Below are 12926 nucleotides of genomic sequence, written 5' to 3'. Positions count from 1 at the left end.
AGTTTTGATTAAAATGAATTTCAGTTTTTAGAAGCCAGCTGTCAGTTTACTGTACACATGCATTATTTGGGGACTGGACTGCAAGTCTGCTACAAGGCATTTTCAGTATCCAAACAGAGAACCAAACTTGGAGGTCTTCTGCTATATAATCAATTGGCTCCTCTTTGACCTACTGTATAAACTAAGCTATGTCTACATGACCATTCAGGGACCTTGGTAAGGCATTAGCTTACACTAGCTAGCTGCTGAAGTCTACATTCAAACCTCACCCTAACTAAAAACATTTTATTTTTCTATGTGGCTTTGCAGTTATGAAGCATCATGACCATATGACATATGCAGAGATTGTCAACTTGCCATCTTATTCATCAGACAACAGGATTGCCCATCTTTTCTCCCATTAATGAAACAGCTCAAATGACAAGTTAAAGACTCAAATCAATGTCATGGTTAAAGTAAATTGCAAAAATATCAAAATACACAAAAGTGCTGGTGTTCTTTGAGATGAAGTGTTTCAAAACTATTGTCAAATATTAAAGTTAGTAAATGGCATATGTGGCCCAATGGAAGTGTGCTGTTTCCATAAACCATTCAAAACTGTTACTTTCATTTAAGAACTTTGAACGAATGTCTGAACTAGATGAGCAGCACCCAAGGATTGTGGGACACTGTGATATTTTGCCATTGCCATCATCCCGCTTGTGTTTTTTCTTTTGTCAAATAAGCTCATTACAACATTTACACGGAAATGTCCATATCTCAAAGCAGTAGTGTGGGGGATCTGATCAAAATGACTGTTGAAAAATAGAAACAGATTTTCATTCATTACACTGCATCATTGTGAAAGGATTAATTGGCAAAAGCCTCATCCTTTTACAAAATAAGAAACCCAAACACACAGCAAACATAATTAAGAGTTAATTGCAGCAAATATCTGCTGGTGAAACACTAACAGTATATTAGCCTTCTCAGAGCCCCAACCTCAACATGAATGAAGATAAATGGAATCTCAAGCAAGGAAAGCTATGGCAAATCCTGCAATAAGCTTTGAAAACTCTACCACATGTCTATGTAACATGTCTAAACTTCAACTAGTTATCTGTAAGCATGTTACCCTCTATATCCAACATGCATAATCTCAAATGCATACTCATAAATAAACTAGGTGTTACACTATATACATAAAAAAGTCCATCAAATGAAACTTCACTTTAAACTTCCAACTTTCTTCCATGCAGCACTGATCCAAGTAGAAGTAAGCCTGGTTTTTACTGGACACATCCACGCTGGTCTCAAGAGCCACACAGCAGACACAGAAACACGCCCCCTTACATGGCTCAAGTAAATTGGTTATTCACTGCGTTCTACAATTGGAATTTTTCATGACTAACAGCCAATGTGGATTTAGTGCCATGTATCCAAAATGCCAAACTTCAAGGGGAGACTGCAGCAGATGTGATTTAATCAGGCTTATATGGGTGCCAAAATGCTGAATACAACGAACAGGTCATCAAAGCGCAAGGAGGACATGCAAAAGTATTTTAAGTATATCACTTCATCAAGCATGTCACCCAGTCATGAGAAAATTATACTTGCCCATCAGTGCCAGTAATAGCAGGCACTATCACTAGCCGATCTGTACCACCTGCCTGCTACGGCTGACATCTTTCAGTTAACAATCATATACACAATTTACTTCCTTTTCTGTGAAATTATAAAGTTTGCAGCACTGACCAAACATTGTCACCTACTGACTAGGAGAATATTGACAGCCGATCGAAAAGGCAGCCACAAATATAAACGGTTTTCAATGCTGACAATGCGTGTACTTCACATTGCAGTCTAGGCACAAGCTTCACATTGTAAGTATACTGTAGACAAGGATAAACACATGCCAGAATTTCTTATCGATTAAACGTAATAACTGTCTCTAACACTGTTGTTCAAATAATGAAGGAGGGAGATATCAAGAGCCTTGAACTGGTGAACATCCAATGTCATTTTCTTATATCAACTAGTAGCTACTCCATTGGTTCAAAACCTTACCTTACTCATTTTACCTTTTTCTTATTGCTTTCTCAATTATGGCCTACAAACTTGAAAACAACATGCCACATTACCAATGTGTTTTCTGTCAGAGGGGTTGAGAAGTTACCTGGTTTAATAAACTGTTTTAAAAGTTGTATGTGCTTCTTCATCATGTAAGGCTTAGCCAGTCTATCAAGAATATTGGTTTAGTACTAGGAAAGTACCCAAAGAGCTTTATTTGCCTAAAAGTTCACCAAAAGTAACCTTGCAGAGTGTCTTTTCATACATAACAGGATCCTGAATGGTAATTACATACTGTTTTAATAGTATTTATATAGAGGAATGTGATCATTTGAGTGTGTATGAAATAACTTAAATATTGGGATAACAAAAAGTTGTTAAAGCTGATGCCTGATGTGTGACATATTCATGTGCTTCTTCCACAGTCTGTGTGTGACCCATACTACCAGAACACCTTAGATTTTCCTTGAGACACAACCTAACACTGAGACAATCCTCTCTTCTTTATTTCTTCAGTGGAATAGTCGCTTCTGGTACTGTGCACACCCTACATTGTCTCATTTATTCACCAATAAACCACGTTTTCCCTGCCTGTGCTTATCAAATTTATTTGAGATATCTTAAAATGTTATTTCAAGCTATCTTATATGTGATTTTAAGATACCCAAGATAAATTTTAACACATCTTTAAAAAGACAGAAACTTATTTTAATATACTGTACACGTATATCTTTTTGAGATTCTAACACAAAGTTTTTAGATATCTCCAAATATTTTTTTCACAACAGCTTTTTCAGTATTTTTAGATATGACATATACATTTTGCATTGTTTGAACTCTTCAGATTAAAAAAGTCAAGTCAAACTGAATGTAATTATGAGTGCATTAAAAGTGTCCAAGCATTTTCTTACAGGATTTAGCTAAAGGACAGTCAGGTTCCAAATAAGGGTCTATTACACAGATGTTTATTAAATCTTTTCTTAAAACCAAGACACTAACCAGAAACCATAGCTCAAAGCCAAAATTGATTTTTTTTTTTTTTTAATTGTTTAAGCTCTTTTTTCTCATGAGATATCCATATAAGACATCTTAAAGCTCAAAGCTGCTTAATACAAGCAGACACCTTGTGCATCAACCACACACAAAACAATGGCACCACCAACAAAATCTAAAAGCACAAAATGGTTGCACCCATAATAAAAATGAAATATTAAAACAAACATTAATTGTAAAAGCCAAAATTATAACAACATTCACAAAAATAAACAAAACAAAACTGAAAAGGCTATCATGTGTTACTAACATAATTTGAGATGGCTTAAAATAGATAAGGTGTTCTACTGAGGAAAAAAAAAAACTTTACAGGAAGTCATTAAACATATCTCACAATCAATTTTAAAATGCATATGGGGACAATACGAGTTTTCTCAAAATGCATTTGAAATAACCTGAATTAGTATTCCGAGATATCTTAAAATACATTTCAGATATCTCAAAATATAGAAATATTGGGGTATTTTGAAATAAGTAACAGATAAAAAGCAATTTAAGATATAGAACATTAATTTTGAGATACTTCTCTGTGTTAATTTGGCTTTCCATGTTTCTCATATGTGTCATTTTTCACCTGCATATTCCAATGATCCTCCATATTCCACATACATGCATAGTGCATTAATGCAATCCTTATCTGGCCTAATATAAGCAAGTGTGGGTGTTTGTGTGAAGGTGCCCCACAATGGACTGGTCCAATTCACATAGGCTCCAGTTGCTTCAAATCTGTAATTAGTTAAAGCAGACTAAGGCTGGGTTTATACTTCATGTGACGGAACGCATGCTGCAGCAGACGCTCCTGCTACGCAAGCATTTTACTGTTTATACTTGTGCGTATACTTTGCGTAAATCTGGAGGAGTACAGCAGGTGGCAGTGTGAGATATTATCACGGCGAGAACAGGTTCGGCTTCTCTGTGTTGTGCATTGATTGGAACACCCATTAAATTCCAATGACACCTTACCATAATATCTCTGAAAAGGATGTTTAATGATTAAATCCATCAATCCACGAGGCAGAAACAATCCCTGGACAGGGCCTCAGCTCATCGCAAGGTGAATACAAGCACACACACACACTGGAGTCATTTTAGCAGCACCAAATCCCCAAATATATATCTTTGGAAGGAAACCGGAGCACAGTGTGGAATCCAAGCAGGGAATACCAGCCACGTGACTCCCTGCAAGACAGCAATGCTACCGCTCCGCCACCGTGTCATCCCCATGTGTGTAATTATTAGCAGTGTTCATTATTTAAACCAAATTAATGATTTATCTGTAAAATGTAACATACATATTTTAATGCATTTCATCATGAAAGTAATATCAAGTATAAATCTAAAGATTCTAAATTTGCAGAGAGTTGGAATATCATACATTTACTGTGATCTGTGTGGTGATCTATTGCTGCTTGCCATAACAATTAAAAACTGGGATGACGTTTATGACGGTCTGCTGTAATGATAAAGTAACTACGAGGTTAAAGTGGACATATCGAGATTAAAGCTGAAATTTCCACTTTAATTACAAAATACACGTTTTCACCACATCCTTAATTTTTTTTCTCAGTGACTCAAATACAGCGCTGTACATTATGTTGCTGTTGTGAATTTGCAAAAAAAAAAAAAAAAAAAAAGACGGCACAAAAGACTTTTAAAATGTATCGTGTCATTATGATCGGGAATATGTGACGCTTGAATATAAAAGCACCATAAATGCATCTGTATGTCAGCATTTTGCTTCACCACATCGAACCATTCATCAAACATCGAAGCGCGCACATGGATCCGCATTGATGCTTTCTGTCACATGTAGATAGCAAACAGAGACTCTGACGTCACGTTCCAACTTTTAGCACACTGCGCCCCCCAACTTTTTGCTGATACTGCAACTCTCTCGCACATCACATTAACTTCTGAGGACCTGCTCAGAGCACGCGTCAATCAACGCTGGGAACGTGTGACAGCCATGATGCGGGCGCGTATGCGTTTTGAGCGTGAAGTATAAATGAGCCCTAAGGGTGCACAGAAAAGGAAAATGTATTCAAGAACATAGAGTATCTACTGTATAAATGTAATAATACACATACAGTAGATACTTAATGAGGTGATTTGCATTTTACCATATCTACAACCAAACTACAGAACTGAAAATATTCATAAAAGAGAACTGCCACTTAAGAACATACCCTCTTTAATCAGTGTCATTGCTTCCTCTTTTTTCTTCTCATTTCTGTGACACTCTTCTGCTTCAGTGCCTAAGGAATTAAAACAAACACCTAATTAATTATTCAGCCAATGAAAAACACATCAAAATAAATTAAAAAATCTATCCATTCATTCATTATCCAACCCGTTATATCCTAACTACACAGTCACGGGGGGTCTGCTGGAACCAATCCCAGCCAACACAGGGCACAAGGCAGGAAACAAACCCCGGGCAAGGCGCCAGCCCAGCGCAGGGCACACACACACACACACACACACCAAGCACACACTAGGGACAATTGAGAATCGCCAATGCACCTAATCTGTATGTCTTTGGACTGTGGGAGGAAACCCATGTAGACACGGGGAGAACATGCAAACTCCACGCAGGGAGGACCTGGGAAGCAAACCTGGGTCTACTAACTGCGAGCCAGCAGCACTACCCACTGTGCCACCGTGCCGCCCAAATAAAAAAAAAATAAATGAGCAAAAAATAATAATAAGCCTTGCTGTTTAGTACATACAGTATTATCAACATTACTGAACCTTAACCTGTGGAACACTGGTTCGATGGCAATGCACCATAACTCAGTTTCTTAATATCAAAATCATGTTCAACACAGTTCAAGAAACTGATTTTTTTTTCCAATTTATTTTTTATCAGAGATACATAGAGATAGAAACAGAAAACGATTCTCTACCAGTATTTGACACTATATTAAAACAACATCAATTCTTCCCACAAGCATGTTCCTTTGCCCTTTACCCAAATCAGACTGAGTCCTGTTTAATCACCAAGTACAGCTTGGCATTAGAAAGAAAAAACTGAGCATCCCAAAGAAAGAGAAACAGCACCACAGCCAGCACTACGAAAGAAGAAACAGAAGTCTAAAGAAGTTAAGAGCTAGCACTGTGGCCAGAGGACACCCAAACCTGAACAAATTGTGCTACATCGCATCATTTCTTGAAGTAGTGGCTAAACAACCTACTGATCTTTGCCAGGGAAAGTTCAAGAAGTTTTATGCTATAATAAAAGGAACTGTGTGTGAGAGAGAGAGACTCGAAAATGTAAATTTCAGTAAGAAGTCTGAAGTACTTTCACAGCACTTGTCCGAGAGAAAAGGCACTAAAAGGTCCATTGTAAGGATAGAAAGAAATACTAATAAAAAAAGACAAAAAATTAGAAACAATAGACCACAAAGTTAAAACTGGAGGCCTTCCTAAAACTTACTGGTGCCAGAACATTCAGAGAACAGAAATGACGATATGAGTTGGTAACCTGACTCATAGTATAATGGTTATTTGGGGAAGTATTGGGTATATTGAAAAGTATGGAAAACTAAAAAAAATAGGGGAGGAGTCGTGTTTGGGAAAAACTATAAAAGGATGGGAGGGAAGTGTTGAGGATATTGAAACCACAGATTCCTTACAAACAGATGTAAGCTGTAGGTTAATTAAAAAAAAATTAAAAAAGTGAAATAAACTATAACTGGAATGCCTGCAGTCTGGAATCATCAAAAATATCACCAAGTGTTAGGATACCCCAAAGTGCCCATGGTTCAAAAGCAGCAAATGTACCTCCAATGTGAACAGCCAGATTATTAATGATTGGAGTAGATGTGTGCCAGACTGCTCAAAAGCATAAACGCCTCTCCACACTACACCATTTTCCCCAAGGTATATAAAAAAAAGGGATCCATGTTAGAGCATTGTGCATGGAGATTTATTTATCATAGTGAAACCGATATCAACTGGAAGCCATCAACAAGGAATAATAGGGCGAGGTCAATCGCGGTCAGGCTGGATATAATGTGCAACCAAGTAATAAAACTGAAGCTCTGACATGGATACATTCCCTAATTTCATCATGGAGAAGTGTGTAGTGTTTAATGATTGGTCTTTTACTACTCCATAAAAAAAATGTATATTTTAGGCTCAAGAGTTAGACCAATAATTAATGCAAAATGGTACATGCAAGCAGCATTATCACACTAACAAACTTGAGAAGGGGAACAATAGTCATTTGTTATAATTGACAACTTACTGTATACTAGAATGGTAAAGGCAAAAATGACCAAGATTCTAGAACATTCTTAACATTAATAAAATCCTGACAATAGTGATGGTACCCTGCTTAAACTTATAGATGTCTTTACCTTGATACTTAATCGTAGTGGTCAGTAGTATGAATGAAGAAAAGATGCACTGCCAACAAAGGGCAATTAAGAGAAGCAGTGTCAAGTTTGACCAATTCATTTTACAATCAAAGAACAGCTCTGAGGAACCACATAAAGTAAAAATATCAAGGAAATTGTTGGGGGGTATTGCTAAGGAAGAATAAAATATCATCAGCATATAGGGATATCTTGTGGAAGGAGCCTTAAGTGGAAGTAGGGATAACTAATTCTGGAGCTCACAAGGCTATAGATAGGAAGACTGAAAAGTACTAGGGAAAAGGAGGAACTCCTGCCTAGCACTTTTAAAAATGTAGAAGGGATGAAAAATATTCCAGTTAGAAATTATAACTGTCATAGTAAGAAGCACACAGCCTTAATTATACCAATAAAGCATTCCCCAAGCCACACAGAATGCATGACTTGCCGCAAAAACTTCTAATTTATATAATCCAAACTTTCTCAGCGTCAAGCACCAAGAATGGCACTGGATGGCTTAAACTTGGGGCTACTTCCGTGTAAAAGGCTTCAGACTTTATCCACTGATTAATAACCACAGATAAATCCAGTTTGGTTAGGATATCCAAGTCTGTGAATAACAGATTGTACTTATCCATCCAGCAATTTCCTTTCCATGTTCACTAGTGACACAGGAAGGTAATTAGCACAGTCACTCGAGTCCTTGCTCTGTTTTTAAAAGAAGGGTATTCAATTAGTTTATTGAGGGAATGAATGTAGTTAAAGTGACAGGAGGACTGAGCATCTCCACACATGAAGCTTGAAGTTGAACCCAGAAGTTGGCCAGAACCTTCAGGTGTTGGCCATGCAGGCCTTGGGCTTCGAAGCATTCATCCAGTCCATGTCTCTTTCAGGTCAGATTTCATATTAAGGGAGACTAATCTGGTAGAATCCACCTCAGTCAGTCTAGGAAGGGATAGTATCTCAAGAAAAGAATTAATGTTAAAGAGAGGAGGGCTAGGATTTTCAATGAATGGATATGAGAAATATTTATATAAATATTTATTAACTAATAATGGATTGTGAATGAGGTTGTTGACTTGTTTTTAACAGTCAAAATAAATGTGCTTGACATTACTGCAGTTTTAAGGCCAATAATTCACTAGGCTTAGCACTAAACATACAATGTCCAGCATGATTAAGAGTGATCTCAAAAGATTTGATTTATAAGAATGCATGAGCGTAAACATGTAATGCTATAAAGAAAAACAAGGTCTTTCAATGTGTGTCAAAGTTAAGACCAGGAAGGGAAATTTCAATTAAGGATTCAACAAAAACAAAAGGTAACCAGATTAAGACTGAAAGTAAGCCATAGGGAGCTTTGGCAGAGTCCACCCAAAAACAAAATGTTTTTTTCAATCTTTTTAAACCCAAGATTTTTATTCATTTTAAATCTTAAAGACTTGGGTCAAAAGTCAGGCATAAACATTTATAAAGCGCATATTGCCCCATATAAGTTCCTTAACTGAAAAGTACCACAGATTGGGAGTCTTGCTTTGTCCCAAGATTTGAAACCACAGAATGGGCAGGGGAGCCACTGGCCCAGTCTCCAAGCCACTTCCATAACTACTAGACCACCCAGCCTATTGTTAATTTTTATTAATGAAATAATGATGTTTCACTGTAAGCTCATAAAAGTAACTTTGCATTAACACTTTTAGTCACTTTATTTATGAACTGTATATGCAGACACACTGCTATATAACAATCAGTGAACGCATTTCAGTTTGCTCAGAAATGGTGCATAGGTTCAGATAAAGTACTTCCCCACTCTTTATCTACATACTTAAAAATTAATTTCACCACTACTGGGCCCAGCTGGAAAAAGACTGCTTGTGTTTCTCTTTGATTCATCTTACCTTCAGTGAGAGTAGCTACATAATGTACAGTACTCAGATCACTACTTATTAAAAGAACCCCATACTACGAAGTCAGAAGGGTGCTCTCAAACTGCACAAAATATCCTTAATCGTTCAATCGATAACAAAACAAAGAATCTCCCTCATTCATTTCCATTTGGTTATCACCCCACCAAAATCTTAAACAGAAATAAAACGTAAGGTATCCCCTAAAATCCTTTTTTTAATAAACAGTTCTATGTGTTAACACAAAAACAACTACACTAATTTTAATAAAAGACAAAATTAAAAATGGGGCTTCTTTTCAAACTGCTGGTTGTTAGAGGAGCCCAACAAAGTTCACAACAATTAATGCTTGCTCTAGGGCTGGTAGCACTTCAAGGTGTACATGTATGCTCAAACATGGCAAAAATGAAAGATTGTGTGATGAGATTCAGCAACCACTTCCTGAACAAATCCTGTGCTGAACTCTTATGTGTAGGCCCAAGCCAAGGAGTTAAATATCCTGAATCTCCATCTTGGTAAAATACAGAGTTATACTAATATATCATTTTGAAAGTGTGTTCACTATCAAAGGTTCTATAAATATACAAATAAAAATAATCAATGTAGGTGATAAAATGTGCTCAATTTTGCAGCATATGAATACAAACTCGTTGTGGAAATAAATTTAGATTATGTAATAAAAATTAATGATGACTTCCCCCAAGAGGCCTGAGTTGCCTCGAAAGCTTGCATATTGTAATCTTCTTAGTTAGCCAATAAAAGGTGTCATTTTACTTGACTTCTCACTACATTCATAATGGCTAACACGGTACAACACCCTAGTACTACCTTGTTCCTCTTAAACACACATTAACGATTCATACCACAAATATATCCCCATCAATGTTGAATAAATATAATAGAAAAGGAACACCCAGTACACCAAGTTGTTTGGCAATACAGTACAAGGTGCAGTGTGGGAAATGAAAATAAAAATTAACTTAGGAACAAAGAACAACAGTAAAATTAAAGTAATTAAAATATTATTGGGTCCCACAGGACTTCTTGCAAGTAATTTTTTTTTTTTGGCTAAAAATGTAATACTAAAATTGACTTATACTGTATTTGACTGTCCTTTTTAACTTACTTTCATGTACAACATATTTAGCAGATTGGTTAAAGATCAGCTATTCTTAGCATTAAATCTTAGGCACGGTGAACTGCTTCCAAAAGAAAAAAAATGCAATTAGTATAAAAATTAATTTCACCATTACCGGGCCCAGCCGGAAAAAGAGTGTTTGTGTTTCTCTTCGATTTATCTTACCTTCATTGAGTGTAACTAAATAATGTGTTCAGGTTGCAGAAAGTTATTAAATTAACTCCATCTTTCATACTAGGAACACAGAAGGGTGCTCTCCAAACTTCACAAAATCTTCTTTATTGTTCAATCATAAACCAAAAAAAAGCATTTGCCTTATTTCTTTACATTTTTTTTGTGACTATAAGGGTAAAAATTCTATGAACTGTATTGCAACGGAACACTTAATATCCTGGAGCATGGTGCTTTAACACCTTCTTGTCTTTGTGAACTTTGAGATTTTGAGATGTTTTACACTTATACTGTACATATCAAAGTTTAAACATATAAATTGAAAAGCTTTAAGAGGAATAAAACCTGATCCTGCATTTTAGGGTGTTTCACATTTGGCCATGATGAAGGGATGTTAGTCCCAGCGTTGGGCTGAGAGACATTGGAAGATTATATTAGGATATAACCTTTAATGGGTTTTTCTTCTTCATGGATTTACATTAATTTGGCATCCAGAGCTACGTACGCCACTGTAACAGAGTCATTAACAGTTACTTTACTGGCCTCCAAGAAGTTAATTATGTGTAAGCCTTTGTACTCATGTATAGAAATACTGAAAGTCCCTGTACTCAATATTTAATATAATATTTGTATTATATTTTACACTATGGGGTTTGGGTAGGTGTCAGTTCTTTCCATAATGATATTTGAAACTTTATAAATGGAATCTGCTGTTCTCAGCTTTGATATATCTTCTTGTACACCACTCAATCTGCCATAGATATACCCTTTTTGATGCTGAAAGGCACCGTAAAGAGTATACTTTTGAGTTAACTGGAAATTCTAGTGTGAGTGAGTGCAGGTATATGTGCCTGCATGCCCTGCAGTTGGCTGGCACCCCATGTGTGGTTAGTTCTGTCTCAGGTCCAGTGCCTTAGAGACAGGTACTGGATTCATACATTCCAGAAGTGGGTATAAACTGACCTGTTTAAGAAAATGAATGAATGATGGGTGGCTCATTTAGTTCACTGAAAGGGCAGACAGAACACCAGAAGTGGCTAAACCATATGTTATTATGCTACAGCTTCTCATTTGCCAAATGATTTCTCCACTTGTACTCTAAATTATTCTCTATCATTGATGTCAGGTTCATTCCCTGATCTTTCCTAGTATCTGTGAAAACTGCGTTCCTATGACTACATCTAGTGCTGCTTAATTTTTTTTCCTGCTGAGGAATTCAACAGATTCATTGTAACGTCGTTTGCTTGTAAAGCACCTTTTCATGGTGCCTGCGGGTAATGGCACTATATAAAACAAAAGGGTTGATTGATGCCACATCACTCGCAGAGCTAAAAGGGCATAGAATATGGCCTAATGACGCTACTTTATATTGGCTTTTTACACCTCTTCTGTTGGAATGTGTGAAACCAGAGAAACCCCGCATGCCCGTTTACCGATCAAAATCTTTTAAAGAGCATGAACTCAATTCGCGGCAAACCTAAGTGTTTATAATTTCGGCTAATTATTTTCTGGCCCAACCAAGTGCCGTGAGGAACGAACAAGGATGCCTTTGCCTCTTAGTTGAACTTAAACGAAGCTGCTATCATATCACTCCGGCGTGCCAACACCTGACTACATGGAGTAAGTGATCTTACACTATTTCACGAAAAAAACAGATTTACTTATAATTTAATGTCATTCAACGAATATGAAAAGAATAAAGAGGGCAATTTCATTTTTAAAGCACCGTTTTCTGAAAAAGAGCCACAAGGCAAAAATCGAGCACACTGGCAATTTTGCACAATGCGTGCTTTTCCAAACTTCCTCCGCTGACAACACCACCTATGCATGAAGTTTGCACCGGCAAGCCGTGTCTTGTATGCCAGGATGCCTTGTGGCAACTTTCCATACCCTGCTGCCCCCTCCCAGTGGCGGTGAGCCGGATGCACTGAGACCCGGGGGAATCCCCCCCAGTTGGTAGAGTTATATCTGGCCGGCGCTAGGACCCAGCGGGTCCTTTGTTTGGGTTAAGGGATCGGGACACCGTCGCTTTCTGCGAAAATAAACCTCCACCCGGCCTCCGGTATGTCTCAACCCCATCTATATTGTCGCTGAGTGACTCACTCACCATCCGCTACAGAAATGTCAGCTCTTTCAACCCAGGAGCTCCAGCTCTGGCCCGCAAATTCATCGAGGCTCGGAACCCGCCGATCCAGAGCAGCCATTACTGCTGCCGCGCGTGCACGCACCGCCATCATCACCACGCGGGCACGC

The 12926-nt window shown here is 37.4% G+C and overlaps 1 protein-coding gene across 1 annotated transcript in view; it reads right to left on the bottom strand.

Annotated features, from left to right (window-relative positions):
- Nucleotides 1-12922, bottom strand: part of atxn7l2b (ataxin 7-like 2b) — a 48974-nt gene extending 36052 nt beyond the window's left edge. Inside the window, exons 1-2 of the mRNA XM_039748563.1 lie at nucleotides 12781-12922; nucleotides 5289-5357 (exon numbers count right to left, since the gene is read on the bottom strand). Of these exons, the coding sequence (XP_039604497.1) occupies nucleotides 5289-5357; nucleotides 12781-12910 (199 nt within the window). The 5' untranslated portion in view covers nucleotides 12911-12922. The remainder of the gene's footprint in view (nucleotides 1-5288; nucleotides 5358-12780) is intronic.
- Nucleotides 12923-12926: the final 4 nt, after the last annotated feature.

This window comes from Polypterus senegalus, chromosome 3, assembly GCF_016835505.1.
Source record: "Polypterus senegalus isolate Bchr_013 chromosome 3, ASM1683550v1, whole genome shotgun sequence".
Classification (NCBI taxonomy): Eukaryota; Metazoa; Chordata; class Cladistia; order Polypteriformes; family Polypteridae; genus Polypterus; species Polypterus senegalus.
The sequence above is the reverse complement of the archived record's forward strand: the minus strand, read 5'-3'. Positions and strand labels throughout refer to the sequence as shown.